This window comes from Gallinula chloropus, assembly GCF_964237585.1.
Source record: "Gallinula chloropus genome assembly, chromosome: 12".
Classification (NCBI taxonomy): domain Eukaryota; kingdom Metazoa; phylum Chordata; class Aves; order Gruiformes; family Rallidae; genus Gallinula; species Gallinula chloropus.
Genome location: NC_140097.1, coordinates 9,734,358 through 9,750,754, shown reverse-complemented (window position 1 = coordinate 9,750,754; position 16,397 = coordinate 9,734,358). Strand labels below are relative to the sequence as shown.

The 16,397-nt window shown below is 43.4% G+C and overlaps 1 protein-coding gene across 1 annotated transcript in view; it reads right to left on the bottom strand.

The window, feature by feature from the left end:
• Positions 1-12,248: 12,248 nt before the first annotated feature.
• Positions 12,249-16,397, bottom strand: part of CFAP20DC (CFAP20 domain containing) — a gene marked incomplete at both ends in the record, with an annotated part of 70,522 nt that continues 66,373 nt past the window's right edge. Inside the window, one exon of the mRNA XM_084269828.1 lies at positions 12,249-12,361. Within this exon, the coding sequence (XP_084125954.1) occupies positions 12,249-12,361 (113 nt within the window). The remainder of the gene's footprint in view (positions 12,362-16,397) is intronic.

Here is a 16,397-nt window from a genome sequence, read left to right as displayed (position 1 = left end):
AAGTCCTCGGTGCCGCATGGCTTTGTGCCTGGTAGGGAGAAGCCTTCTCTTGCCATCACAAACAGTCGCCCATTCCTGCATGTGTTTGTGCTAGGGCTTTGGGAGTCAGTGCCTGCAGTCCATGTTGACTTGCTCTGAGGGTTTCAATTGCATTTAATCACAATAGCTAATTAAAGTTTGGAGGCTTTATTTGAGGGCAGCTAACAGATAAGCTAATTGTGGTTTGTTGCACACAGCCATACCCTTGTTTTTTCAGAAGGGCAGCCAACAAATGCTCTGATGACAAATATTTCCAACCTGACTCATGGGTCTGGAGGGCCTGAACTCCTAGGGCTTGATGGTTGGTGTTGCAAGTTGTGGACCTGTGACTGTCTTCTGCTGGCTTTCCATCATCATCGCCACCATCACCCACATAACTCCATTTATTGCAAAATGAAGTAACTCTTGGAAAGCTGAGTGGGAATTGGGTGTGGAGCACATCGCCAACTGACAGAGGGGCAACTGCCATGTGCTGAAACAGGCAAAAGGGTAACTCCTGCGTTTTTAAGCTTCTTTTAAATAGAGGATAAGCCTCAGGAAATTTCAGAAAGCCAGGTGACACTGGCTGGAAGGACACCAAATAAAAATCTCTATTTCTCCCCATGAATCAGCTGCCTTGGGAACCCACATTGCCATGCCACTGGTGACCTGCTTTGGATTTATCACCAGGAAAAATCGACACGCACCGAGATGCCTATAATCCTTCCTCAGACAGAGGGGGTTGAACGAGCTGGGATTTTGTTTCTTTGTTGAGATGAAATGTAATTACTTTATGGAGTTTGCATGGTGTGTTAAACTCTGCCAGTATTAAAGCGTGATGCAAGTTACAGAACTGTGCTGGTTGCTGGAGATTTATGGAATAAAAGGTATAATTTCACACTTCACTGCTTTTTATTTTGAAGTTGGCTGTTGACGTGCTTTTCAGTTGTTTAGATGTGTTTATTTAGCCTTTACTCTTGGTTAAGATAAGTACACTAAGGGATTTGATGAGTGAGAGGCTGAGGTTGTCTTCCTCACTTTCTGAAGGAGGTGACAGAGAGAGCAGGAAGCCCGGTGCTGGAGCTCCAGCATCCTTTACAGTGGAAACACATCAAAAGTTCAAGGTTCATGGTCTCAGAGAGTGAAAAGTCTTTCTTCTGCCTGCTATATTTCAGTAGTTTGTGTTTTCCCAGCAGGTTTGCTGTACACAAGAGGATGTTCATCAGCAGTGCAGTTCAAAGCCATCACACAGTTTGGTGCCAGAGGGAATGGCTGATGCTACTAAAGAAAATAGTAAAAGCTGCAAAGGTGCCCACTGCTCCAGAGGTTTTCAGGCCAGACTGCCCAAACATGAGGGGCACTTGTGTAACACACGTTAAGGATATCCCCTCGTGACTGAGACAGTGCAAGATGCTGTTTGCCCATCAATAAATGGCACTTCTGGAGCATCCAAAAGCTCACTCCTGGGTGCTCCTTACAGCTGGTCTCCTGTGTTTGACTCCAGAGAGCTGGTGCCAAAGCTAATGGCCCTTCTTAATCAGTGCACACACACACACATATAATGTGTAGCTGTGCCAGGCAGGTTGCAAACTGCCTGTACTTCTGTCTGCATTTCTTTGAAAACTCTGTGGCTTTAATATCCATTAACTTCTATGTAGGGCAGCACCTCGACCAGTTCAGTTTTAGGAACGGTTCCACCTGCCATCTGGTACTGCTGGCTAATTGCCTGAAAAACTCAAAGAAATTTTTTCATGCAGTTCCACAAGTAAAATCTGGATTCCCCCCCCCCTCCTTTTTCTTCTCACCTCTGACAGTCCCTGAGTGTCCATCCAGGAGCTGCATGGAGAAGTGGAGCAGCAAGAATTGAGGCTTCAGGGCTGCCAAGGGTCTCTCACACCACACCTCTGTCATCCACGGGAGGGGAAAGTGCTAATCCAGACTGAAGATGCTCGTATTGCCTCATCTGATGCCATCCATGCCCCAAAACAGTAACTTTTATACACTGGCAGCTTGACAGTGTCTTAACTGATGTCCCGGCACTTCAAGTGATGGGTGTTGGAGAGCAACACTCCGTATGGCCACACTGCACACACAGTTCACATCAAATTGTTTCCCTAAGGCTTGTCAGCATCTTTGCTCTTCAAGTGACCCTCTCAGATCTGGCCTCAAACCACTCTTCCGTGCGGAGCGCCTGCTATTTCAAGAAGGACTCTGCTTTCGGACAGGGTTGGCTGAAACAAGCCCACATCCAAGTGATCTGTTGGTGAGCTTCCAGCATTCCTCAGTCATAAAGCTCGGAGGCGAGGAGACCGTTCCTGGAAGAGCTGTCTCATGATGCAACACTGGAGGAGACTTACAGGAAGGGGCCACCAACACTGCCCTGTTCCCGGCTCCGTGTCTGCAGAGGACAGAGGGTTCAGGCAAACAGTGAGCAGCTCCCTGGCCATGCCAGAGCCTTAAATTCATCCTTGCTTGACATAGTGGGGTTTCCTGCTGCTGTGGGGCCACTGACACCTCCCCTCCCATGCTGCACATGCATCTGAACAGCTCTCCTGCCTAGCCCACCGCTGCTCACACACACCTTGCTGTGCCAGTATCTGTACAGAGACACACCTGCAGATGCTCTCTCCTGGCAGTAGCTGCTGGATCTGCCTCTGAACAGAGAACCCTGGTGCTGAGTTAAGTTGAACTGAAGCTGCTTTAAAGTCAGGGGAAGGGCTTCTGCTAGGCAGGCCAGGGTAAGCATGTGCCTCCGTACTCAGCTCATTAGGGTGCTTGGTGCCTGGGTGCAGGCAATAAACAACTATTATTAATATAATTTTCATTTTTCCCCCACTAATTCCCTGAACTCATCAGCCTTTTCTGGTAGTAGGATTCCTCCCTTGTGCCCTGTTTTGCCAGATCTAACATTACTTCACAAGGTTCTTTATCTCCTAGAAGACCTTAAACTTGGAAGGCAACGTGACAGAAAAATGTGGGGTAGAGCTCTATGGGGTATGTACACACATAGAGCCCACTGATGTGCATCTGCCATGGAGAACCCCCCCACACTGACCCACACAGTGTGCTGATGGTGCACTTTACAGCAATGCCTCGGCTCTGTTTAATGAAGGATCACAACTGCTTTTTTTGAGAGCTAGTGCCTAGAGTTATTTTCTTCACAAAGTAATTTTGGTTTCACAGGTAAACACCAATCTCAGCAGTTTCCACTTTTAATGTACAATTTGATTTAGGACTAAACATCCTGTGCTGGCTAGGTATGTATTTATTACAACCAAGCCTGCCTGACACCCTTCCTCACCATGTGGCTTTTTCCCCCATATAATAATCATCTTTACAGGGGAGAAAAAACCTTACACCGCATCCCTGAAGGAGGCCTGAGCACTTTAACAAGGTTTAATTACAGCATTAGCAATGTGGGTGAGGCATCCAAGTAAACAAGCTGTAAATCAGCCCATAAAGTGAGCAAAATAACCCCCTTCCACCCACGCTGACTGCAGATTGCACTGAAGAAATGACGTCCTGGGCGATGCTATATGCTGATTTGGGATGCCCAGGAGGTTTGGGGACACAGGTGCCATTGGGCTGGTTAGAGCCACAAATGACCCCAAGTGTTTGGTGTCACCTCCCATCTCCCCAGGACCTGGCCCTCCTGCTCATGGGGATGGGGCACTCCCGCTCCCTTGTCCCACACAAACCCAGGGCTTTTCCTCTGAGCTTGTAGGATGCCAGTAGGACTAAGGGGCTTCTGCCTGCTTGGCTGGGGGCTGTTTTGTTCATCAACCCACTGCAAACAGCATGACCTCCACGGCTTGGTGGTGGTCTGCAGCACACTTTGGGAATTTCCATGGTAGCAGGTGGCACGCTGCCCACGGGAGGGAATTGGCACCAGATGCTCACCCAGAACCACTGTGATCAATAAACCGTGAATTAAGAAGGATTTACATGATAGTCCATGAGAGCTGTTTAAGAGTTGTTAGAGTATGCTCAGTAATCCAGTTAGAAAAATACGCCAATACATGGGCTTGATAAAAGGCTGTAACCGCTTTAAAATATGGTTATGGGCTATTGCACAACAGTAACTTAACTATTCACAGGCATTGAGTGTGCTTGACTTTATAATGTGTTATGGTGATTTATTCGAGGCATAAAAAACAATTGTCAAAAATGTGGAAGAAAAATTCCAAGCCAAAAGCACAGCCGTTCCTTCTGAGTGGGAACGTGGTAACGCTGGGGAAGAGAAACATCAGCACTGCAAAGGAAAGGGGCTGTTCACCAGCCTAAACTCACCAGTGGAAGACAAGAATCCAGCAGAATAATAATTAGCCACTAGCTTTGAAATAGCCTCCAAATTAATAGCTGTTTTCCTAGTGTATTTTTCCAAAGCACACTATGCCATCGCTGCTCTCTCTTACGCTTTTTGTGTTCGTGATTGGGTCAAAATAAAACCTTGTTGCAGATAGATAGAAACCCCCCCAACGATTCCTTAGAAGAATAGAAGGTTATAATTCAGTCAGCGTTTCCTAACGGCACCACATATCCATGGCAATGGAAGGAGCCCTGAGATTGAAATAGTGCCTGAAGATTTTGTGCAAAGTCTTTCGCTGTTAAGGGCCCTTGCCAATTCGTATTTATGAGGTTTATAACATGTCACACAGCTGTACACTTTAATCTCATGGCACTGAGTTTGCAGCTCAGAGGGTTGCAGAGCTGGAGGCGTCAGAAAGCCAGCATGGGGAAGGAAGTTCATGAATTACCCTGTTACCTTTGTTTCTCTGTGCTGCTCTGGATGCACTGGGGCCATTTGTGCAGGAACTGGTGAATGCCTGTGGCCTGGGATTGCTGGGCTGTGGGTGTCCTGGGGTGCATGTGAATGGGGTTGGGGACAACAGAGCCCGAGGAGGGGTACAGCGTGTCCCAGGGAGCAAGGCCAGGGCAGCAGCTCCCCTGGACTACCAGTCTTGCCGGGGCTGAGCACGGCTGCCCTGCCATGGGCAATGGCATCACTGCCGTGGCTCAGCACCGCCAAGACTCTGCCTGGGGTTCAGTGTTGCAACTCCAGCTATAAATTTTGCTGTAAACGTCTCTCTCACACTTAAAACAATGCATCGTTAACTTCTAACAGTGCCAAAGTGTTCCCACGATTACATTCAACATGATCAGTGCACAAAGTAATATCAATCCCCATGTCTCACTTGGAGGGAGGCATAAATACCTTCTGTCTGCGTGCGTGGCTTGCAGGTGGCTCTGGAGGGGAAGTCACAGCAGGAGATGGAGTGATGGATCGATGCGAGCTGACGTGCTCCTCTCGGGTGTCTCGGCACCTGGCTTGTGTTGGCTTTGCTCACGAGCTGGAAGTTAACAGAAGATGTCAGTAAAAGATGTGTCCTTTGAGCACCTTACAGACCGATCAGACGATTCCTTCCATTGGCACGTGAGGATTTACAGACCGTACTAAACAAGGCATAATGCACCCTGAGAGAGCAGGGCACTGTAAAGTAATGCATCAACTGCACAATAGCTGCCAGGCACTCACCTCCAGCGCAGACACCCACGGGCAGGACGAAGCTGTTTCAGCGTGAAGATAGAGGAGTCTCAGTATTTGGCACAGAGTCGAGTGTAGAGTCCCAGCCTTGTGTGTGCACAGAGCAGGGGAAGGGTCTGCTGCTGTAAGAGAGTCTGAATAACCTCTGTCATGGCTGCTCAGGGAACGCTGCACTGGGCTTGTGTCTAGGAGCCTCTCAGCAAGGCAGATGTTTGGCTCTGCTCCCCTTGGTATTGCTCCAGAGAAGGCAGCTGTGGGTCTGGGTGCCCTGGGACCCCTGAAGTGTGTGGGGAACTGTGAGGCATCACAGGACACCAGTGACTTGCTGAGGGGGGATGAGGGGGTGGGAACCCTTCATGGCTGCTGAGCTCTCACATAGCCTCTGGTTTCCTCTGCCCTGTCCCAGCAGCACGGTGTGCTGCGTACAGACAGCTGAGTGCAGGGCTGTCTGTGTGTGCATGCAGATGGCATGCCTGTGTTTTACCAACTTAACCTTTCATTGCTTTTCTTAGCCCTTTTGCTTCATCCCCATCATTCACCACCGAGTATTGCACATTAATTGGAAAAGCATAAGTGCAGTAGCAGTGTTGCCTGGTGACATGAAACACTGGTGGACTCGGCGTAGGAAGGAGAGCAGGGCAGCTGTCCCTGCTTCAAGGGATTTATGGCTGCAGGTAGGAGAATGGGGTAGAAAATTGGGCTGGAATGGAGAGAATGGTACCTGGAAAAGTAACGCTGTCCATCCAAGTGGTGCCAAAACTTTCTCACTGCTATGCTGTGGGGTCTGCGTATCTCTGAACAGCACCGAGGGTGATTTTTAGTGTAGAAGTTGGTCCGATCCTGGCTCTGTCCCAGAGGACATGGGGACGTGTTTGGGTAAAGACGCTTGTGCCACAAAGGGGCAGAGATGCCCAGGCTGTGAGCTACTCTTGGATTGGGGCTGTCTATGTGTCATGGAGGCTCTCTGGTTACTAGAAAGGAAAAAAGAAGCAGCCCAAAAGCTGGATCATCATCTGGTTTCCTTGTGAACATCAGTGGCTCACCCAGACATTGGTGTTGCTTTGGAACTGGCTGTTTCTGAGAGCTATTTTACTTTTTTTTTTTAATCTTTCTTGGGTGAGCAACAGCTATTTTTAATTGGGCTTTACCTGGATACACACGAAAGCCATGCAGGTACCCACCAGGCCCTACAGCCAAAATCCATCTCACTGAGGTTAGAAAGAAAATGCAGTGCCACCTAGGCACGTTCTCAGCACAACAAACCTACGGACACAATAGGATTCCTTCTCAGAGGCCCCTCTCAAGCCCTGGTGAGAAACCAGCAGCCTAACGTAAAGGAAACTCTTGCATGGGACATTTCCCAAGCTTTAGGAATTCATTAGAAAATTACTCAGCACAATAATAAATGCATCCAGAGCCTTGATATTTTGCACGTCAGGTGGTAAAACAGTAGCTGTGAATAGATTGCCTGTATGAAGATTTTTGCCTTGAGCACTGCGGTAGCAGATGGCCTAATAAATATGCAGTGCTCCAGAACGACGTTTGTAATTTGTGTGACCTAAGGTTTTTTGGTCTCCCACACAGATAAAATGCACAATCATCCAACAATAAACTTTTTAATACCTAAAGCCCCTAAAGCAGCGTCATGTAAACATTGTTTGAAGTACAGCAGTAGTACCGGTGTAGTAACAGCTGTACCAGGAGCCTAGCTGGTTTCCTTTGTGAAGAGTATTTTACCAGGGCAGTACCTGGCCAGCACAGAGGAAAGGCAGCAGCCAGGGAAAGATACTATGAGGAGTGGGAGGGGGACGTGCTGTCAGACCCACAAACATTCCAGCCACCCTGCAGAAATGAAATCGCTTTTTATTTAACAGCTCTTGATGGCATTTTTCCTCTCTTGTTTTACAACCACATACCTTTCAAACCTGCCCAACTCTTGGCAAAAGAGCATGGGAACAAAAGGAAGGGCCCGAGATCTGCTGAAGAGGCCATGGCTGCAGGGACAGATCATCAAATGGTTTGGCTTCAGCAGATATTCAGCCCCTCTGCAGACACGCTGGACTGCGGTGCCCGATGGCCGGGAGCGCACACCAGCTGTTCAGGTGTCAACTCTCCTTTTCTCTGCCAGTGTACTTGCGTGCAGAGAGGTTTAAGGGCACCAACACAGGGGCTGTGCAAGCAGAGGGATGTATTTGGGCCACATTTTGACAGAATTAGAAAAATGCCTTTATCACAAACACAATTTTGGTGCCCTTAGAGTGACAGAAGAGGCGGAACTGCTGGGGACCCGCGCTCAGCTGGGGCACTTGGTGTTTGCGTTGGCCTTGAACTCACCTCCAGAAACATGTCCCAGCTCTCCAGCATCCCCGGCCTGGGTTCACACTCATCTGTCATGCAGACTGGATGGCACACACTTGTAAAGGGATTAAAAGCATCACAAGGTTGTTGATTCACTACTGATTTACCACAGGAACCTTCATAATAATTCTCACCATGTAGTTCAATGACTGCAGATTACTTTTCCTCTTGAAAACTGTCAAAGCTTGGAAACAGAACTGCTTTTAGAGTGGCATAAGAGCAAAATCCTGCTCAGGTCTTCGCATCGTGGGCTGCTGCATGTGACCCCTTGGGAGAGCATGGCTGTTTCTGGGGTTTCATCCAGGGCGTTTGCACTGGTTATAATGCCTGCAGCAGGATCCCCAGACATCATGGCTAGAGCTGCCTGTACAGCTGCTAACAAGCTAGTTAAACACCGAATAAGAAAAAATGACAAGTATTGTTGTTACACTTACGTACTCCCATGGGTATCGTGAAGCCAAGCTTTCAGTTTATCAGGGAACTGAATTTAAATAGTTTTTTTTCCAAGGTGCCAAAAAAGGTGGCAGATAAGGATGCCAAGTTACTATAGTAACCACGAGAAAAGTGGTGATTATCAGCAATACCACATAGGAAAGACAGACTGGGTTGTCTTCGTTTTGCATGTAGTCCATTGCTTAAAAAAAAAATAAGCCCTTTTCTAAAATAAAGTAATACTGTGGAAAAAAAACTTGAATATGAAACATATTATGCAGAATTGTTTTCAAGGATGTTTCAGCCTGTGCAAGCTTCCTGTCTGACCCAAAGTTTCGAGGATACAGCCCTGAACAGAATGCTTTATGGCTGGAGGGTATGTGAAGAATAAAGCATGGCTTTTCATGTTTTTTTTTAACCTAGTAACCACGGCAGCAGAGGGGAAAAAAATCAATATTGATGTCCTACTGTAAGCTCCTTAGGACAGAGCGTGTTCTTTGTTTGGCATAATGAGGCTCCCATGTGCACGCAGCACATGGGTACGAGTGACAGTACTGTGATATCAGACATTACAAAGTCCAAGCAGCTGCTTGGAGGTGTCTGTGCTCATGCTCACCTGCACCAGGTTGTCTGTGACCTGCAACTTGACGCTGCTTCAAGCCCATGGAGATCTAAAGGCTGAAACCTGGTTAGTTGGGTGGGCTTTGGAGAAAACCTAAAAACCTAAACCTTTGGAGAAAAACCTAATGGACCTAAGGCAAAAGGAATGAGAGAAATGGGGAGAATCATTCCAGTGACACACAAACACAGCACTTGGGGCTATGGCTAGAAAGGGTTTTAAAGATGCCTTCTTCTCCCTGAACCATTGTATAGCGAGTTGACAGTGTTTTTAGTGACTGGAAACAAAGCAGAGATGTTAGTCACACCTCATGTGTGTAAGCAACATAGAAAGGCCTGAGAGACCAATTGATCGACTTGGGAAGTGTGGACTCCAGTCTTCAGTTCCTCTGTTTTCAGTGCACATCCAAGAAACGCTAATGAAGCCTTACTAAAATTTACCGCATTTCAACATTTCTGTTCCCAAAAAGCATAAATTGCTGCTGGGTCTGTAGAAATAAATCCCTGCAGTTTCATTAACATGATACTTTATGCCCTGACATGGGTCTCTATCTGTCGAAAAGCATGCTCTAGTGAGAACCATGTGCTTCTCATGGACCGAAACATTGCACGAGAGCTAGGAGCAAATCTCTGCATCCTTCATCACTTGCCACAAATGCAGGCTTTGACAAATTAGCTAAACAAAAAGCCTGCTGCGTGCCAGCAGTGCTTTAGTCCTAGGTTCACAGGATGATCATTAAGAAAAGCACTGTGAGGAAAACTTAAGGGCCCTCGTAACTAAGCCTTTCACACCGCTCACCTCACAGGCGTCGCTCACGGCATTATGACAATCAGTTCCCATTGATGTTGAAGCCATAAAGCTACTAACGAGAACACAAAGGGCAAAGACCCCAAACTGCTGATTTTGAAAAGGCAGGACTTACCTGTTCAATACAACTGTGCCGGTGACAGGAAAACTGAGGGTATCTGGACTCCCTTATGAACCTGTCTGGAGCAACAGACTCACCTTGAACCTTCCTGCCTCCTTCTCCCATTGAAGGTGGGGATGCGAGTGTGGAGTCTCCGAGGACTCCCTTTTGCTCAAGCTTTGGATGTCCACTGCTTTTGGCATTGCTTTTTTCTCCCCAGGTGAGTTGTTGTCTCAGCAGCATCAGTAGGCTGGTCTGGATTCACTGTGGTGCCCTAGGACATCTGGCCACTCCTGTGAGACACGGGGCTGTGAAAGGAAAATTAACGATGCAATTTAAATAGCCCTTGCTACAGATACAAGGAGCACGGTCCTTATCACTAAATGATGCTAAAAAAGAAATTGGTTAGATATGCACAAGCATGTACAAGCTAGCATCTGATTTGTGAAGGTCAAAATTATGATTTCATTGAACTTTTAAACTGATTATGGCATTAGCCGGAACAGGTACAAATCTTTCTGGGAGAAACAGGCTATGGCAGGGTAAGTAAATTATCTCAACACAGATTCTGTCTTCCTGTGGATTTCAGTGCTACTCTTACTTGAATCAATTTGTGATGATATGTTTGTACCTGCCACAGAAGCCAAATACACAATCTGATCTTATGCCAAGCCGCTATTAACAACTGCATTTCCAATTGATCCTGGGATATTCATTAACTGCGATCCATAATTACAAATAATTTACAGACATATCATTTTAAATCACTTGCCAGTGAGCTTACTAAGCGCACTTTATGACATTCAAATACATTATTCTTAAAAATTCACTAAGTAATCAGCTTGCAAATAATTACGGCGGAATAGCACTGGATATAATCAAGCAGAAACTCAGCACAAGAATCACCAGAAATGCCTATAGATCACGTTTACCCTGGGATTTTGACATTCCCTTCAACTGTCTCCAGAAAGCCATTACCTACCGAACTGGTGGGCTCCAAAGCTGTTCCACTCATGCAACACCATTCCAACACAGCTCCTTGGACTTGTTGTTTCATGGGCAACCCCTGCCCCACACCTTTTCTTCAACAACAGGCAGCTGATTTTTGAATGCTTTATGTACCCTTTAAGTGAGTGTCCTGTTGGCTGGGGGTTGGTAGTGCCAAGCAGCACTGCGCAGTGTCGCAGAACCTCCCGAGCTCTGGGGCTGGAAACGCCGGGCACGGATCAGAGCCAAGTAACAGCCATGGCAATGCAGAAACACCAGGATGGGGTTAACTGGTTTTCAGAGCAGACAGAGCAGCACTATGCACAGGATTTTATTAATTTCATATGTCAATTTTATTTTCAAAGGCTATGTGTGATTTGGTTTATATCTATAGTCTTTCTCCATGGTCAATAGGGAGGTTTTATGTACCACTGGAAAAAAAAAAAGCAGAGTGATGCAAGCAATTTAAATCTCTAACTTGGGACTTTAGGACCCTCACTGGTAACTTCACCAATACAGATGGCTTAAATAAATTACGTTCTTTTATTGCAAGGTGTAATGGAAAAACTAATCCAAACACACAAGACCTGGACTCTGAGCACAGCTTCTAATATGAATCACACACACACTTTCTCACCTTACATGAAACAAGGGTCCCATTCTTGAGTGTTGAAACAATCACTCTTACTGCTCTTCAGTCCCCTGATAAATTACATCAGTGAAGCAGACAGTAGCTGGTAGTCTCAGAGCCTGCCATGTTTACTGTTGTGGTCTGGATGTATCAACTGCCCATGCACACACCTTAAAGCACACCGTGCCGTACACACTGTGCTACAGCTCTGACTTGTCCCATTACCATAATATGCAACAGAAGAGAATTTCTTGAAGGTAAGGAAAATACTGCTTTTGCTGGTGACTAAAGGGAGAGACTGGGCTTATGAAAGAGAGGCCTTTGAACATCACAGTGTGTGCTGTAGAGTACAAAGAAGATCGCTCAGAACAAATTAAAAACACATGGTAAGCAAGTAATGGAAAAAACTTATTTTATTTGAGTAAAACCACAGCTCACAGCTGAACACCACAAACCCTCATGATTCAACTTCAATTGTTTCTATACAGAACCTTTGAATATTGGAAATAAATTAGACTAACAAATAAATGTCTCAGACATAAGGAACTTTTATGTTATGTGATTTTCCACTGCATTACAACTTAATACAAAACTATAAAAATAAGACATTATTGAAAATATATTAATTTGAAAAACTACTGTTTAATTCGAGTTTTAAATTGCATGATAAATTACAGACTCAGTTACATTTTGCAAACAGTTAAAAGATAGACCTACTTTGAATACAAATCGATATCCTATTATGATCCGACTATGCCAATTCATAGTACTTCCCAGAATTCGGATCAAAGTAACAGTTCAGACATGGATCATACAGAAGAGTCAAAAATTCCTCATCTTCTTCAGCACTGAGGTCATCTTCACCTGTGTTGAGTGTGAAAAGTAAGAATAAATCATTCTTGTTCACTTAGACAACACCACGTCTGCAAGATTTGACAGAATTTTTCGTTAAAGTGTATAATCTTTTGAATTCTGAACTGTTATCTTCAAGATAACAGCAATTCATGTTTTTATTGTATTTCTGAACACCTGTATTTAGCTGAGATGAAATTACGACAGTCAGAGTTTGCTTAACAACTGCACTCTACAGAAGTCCAATGGAGCAGTTCACCAGAAGTACCTTTACTGATTGTGGAACAAAGTATTTCTAAGTGATATTTCTTTTAAAGAATAACGTTTTAGTACAAACCAAGGCAGCCAGTGTCTTAAGGCCTGTAAGAATAAATATGAATGTCTGATATCCAAGATGTCACCTAGATGTCCAGTATAGGCAAATCTGTACAAAAGAATTTTCAATACCAGACAGAAAATAAGATTCATTCAGACAACAAAAAATTTAAATCTTGGTTTTCAGAGGTTATGTAAAATGAAAGAATGTTTTCAGGTAACAGAAATGAATCCTTAAGCCTAAAATACACTGATAAAGCCATACAGACTTTATTACAGGTGCTTTATATATTGTAGCTCCTTTCCTAAACTTGTCTATCTTTCATATAAGCTAAATCTGTTATATGATCTATAGCTTTTTGATAGGGAATAACTCACAGTTGAAGGCAATCTGTATCTCGAATTTCATCATAAATGTTCACCTGGTTCCCAGACTGCTAATGCAAGCCGAATGCTTTGTATGCCCTAACACTTCATAATAAGTAATGGCCTGTTATGCTAACAGCAGCAGTTTCACAACACTCAGAACCTATTTACAGCCAGGATCACACAACGATATATAGGTTACATTATCTGGAGACCAGAAAGTAGGTTGGTGCGTTTAACGCATACAGAAGCAGCGCGCGCTTCATCGTTTGGGAAGGGATTTAATTTTTGTTCCTCAGTAGCATTAACAAAGGCTGTCAGACAGGGATTGTCTCTTACTGTAAGGAAAGGTACAAAGGTAAAGCTAAACTGCTGACCTCCGTGCTGTGGGCACTTCATCAGGCCTGGTAAGCTAAATGCAGCTAAGTGAGGTACTTTGTTTGGATGGCTCTTGTGAAAAATTATGCAGAGAGAAGGCGCAGAACTGAACGTCTTTTTCTGCACTTGAGACCATAGTAAACAAGAAAAGGTATTCATGCCTCATTCCCTCACATAGCCTTACATTTGTGATTCTTCCTTTTATTATTTTGCTTTTCTTTGCCTCTGCCTCTCTTCAAAATTACTCTCTTTTGTTCTCTAAGCTTAAATCTCCTTCCCCATCTACCTCAGAACTGGCTTCTCAACGTACTCTCTGGTTTGAATTAGGAACAAGAAATCCTTCAGACTCTTTTGTGCATGCCTTGAATTCATACCCAATCAGAATCAGATTGCATCCAGGACTACCTAGATTTATACCTTTACAGCAATAATTTCCTGCGTGTATTTTCATGTCATCAAGAAAACAACTTAGTTTTCTAGATGTATCTTGTTTTTAAAATAAGGCTTCTTTCTTTTTGCATCCCACAATATCCCCAAGTGCATCTTAAGGCATGTCTAGATGTTGCAATGGATTTGTTGCAATGGTAGCATGGAATAGTCAATTCTGAACAAATGAAAAAAACCCCCAAACTCCCGAAAACCTCATTTCTGTTGTTCTACTTCTCAAAACGAAGTACCAATTAAATTAAGTGACATTAGTCTGTAAGGCTCAACTAACATACAATGGTTGTATTAGAAGGCATCTTTCTACTTTCAAATGTTATATTGTGCACAACCTGACCATACTTAGGAATGAACTGCCCATAGACAAGGTAACTGATGAAATCATCACTTCCAATGAAAATTTCCATAGCTGCTTATGCTGCCACCATCCACACTTGTGGGGTTGACATTGCTCAGGATTGCATGAAAAAAAAGCACCTCTTGGCAGTTTAGTGCAAATATTATGTGAAAGGAAAATCAAAGCTTTTGTTCTTAAATCACTATAAAATTAGACAATGTTTTAGGTTAGAGAATAGCTTGATTTTAAATTAAAACTCAAGTTGGAGTATTTTTTTTTTCTGAGCTGAAAGAAGATCGAAGACAGACAGAACCTCTGAATGCCATATTAAATGAAATGCTGCCCCAGTGAAAGCAAGGCAGCTGTTGTTATGGAGAAAAGGCCTTTGCTCAACATGTCTAAACCTGGATAACAAGGAATGGGGCAGCTTTTTCCAACCTCTGAAATGCAGAATTAACTGTGTTGTTATTTGATCTGGATTATGTTAACATCGTTTACATAGTCATGACAGCCTGGAGAACAAATATTAATACTTTCCCTCTTCACAGAAATATATTCTGGGTTTTAATATTATCCCTTGAAGATACATGGATCATACTCTGACCCTGATATAAGTCAACCGCACTGGATCAGCTGTCAGCATAAAGGATGCTGAAAAAGAACATTGCTAGTATTTTCTTTGATATGATCCTTGAACATTGAACTACAGTCCTCAAATCTATACTGTAATTCTGTGCTGCAGGGTGACCATATGACTCTTGTCAACAGCTGTAGTCCAAGAAAGACTGTTCAGTGCTGTGGTTCCTAGAGCATAATCTTAAGACAGGTAACAAGATACAATAAGTTCCAGAGAATTGATGACTCTGCCTTTGTAACTTACTGTGGAAAGTTTCTTGCATGACTTCTTTTGTCATGATAAATGGAATTATCTATAAATCTGAAATATCAATGCTCAATAAGGGGAAAAAAAAATCTATGAAAAATTATGAGTCTAAATTTTCCTCTTGACTGTTGAATAGAAGACTACTTCTCATTACAACTCCCCATTTAACTATGTACCATGGATGGTGCAAACATTAAGAAATGAACTATACAGTAAAATGCTATCTTAGAAATGAATCACCTTTTGTCCCCAAAGTTATGCTCCAACATAAAGATTTTTTTCCTAAATATAAGAATTAAAGGATTTTATATATACTATTAACACACTAATGTTATACTATTTTTTAAATGATACTTTTAGATAAAATTAATACATTATGACTCACTGTAGCTTTTCAGTACTGATAATATGCTTTTGTTAACCTGAGATACTTGGAATACTGGAAAAATTAATAGAAACAAAAAATAATCTTGTGACACTTAATTCACTTCCCAACATGAGAAAGAACTTATTTTCTAATGTGATATTTTAAAAAAAAATAAAGAAAGCGAGTAGGGCAACAGAATTTTCCTGAACAAATTTCAGCATTGAGTTTGTTGATCAGATCTGGCACTTAATTGCCAGTAATAAAGGAGCTCTTTTGTCACACAACTAACTAACCCCAAGTGAAGTGATTACGGGGGAAAAAAAAAAGTTGTTTTGCAAAGTGCTAGAGACATATGACAGAACAAGACCTATTTAGCATCTCCTTCAAAAAAAGATACTCTAAATCAGCTAGTCTATCAGCTAGTACTAGCTTTAAACCAAAGTGTCTATGAAAACCCAGAGATTCTTGTATTTGGTGAGTACAATCTAATCCGATAGGCGTGTGTTACATGGCCTGGCATTCTCACACACAGGCACATCATGTCCTAAGATCTGTGTTTAGCTTGAGTGTATCTCCTATGTGATCAAAACCATGGCAGTTTTCTCTCAATATAATAGCACAAGGAGATTATTTTCCAAAGACTGTAAACAATCAGAAAGGAAGGTTTGGAGTTGCTCGAAGATGCTGCATATTGTCAGCTGGCAAAGTAAGGGAAAATGGGTTTAGGAATAATTCACTAAACATTTTGGAAATTCTAGTGAACAGAAGAAATTAAAAAATTAAAGTATACTTGTTTTTTATTTTTGTTTTTTAAAATTTACAGAAATCCTAGCTTTACTGCAGCAAGCCTTGAATTTCATAATACTAACATAAAAACGTTCCGAGATACCTATCACAAATTTATATCCAACACGCCTCTTACTCAAGGATTCCTGTCCAATTCTCTTTGGCTTACTTA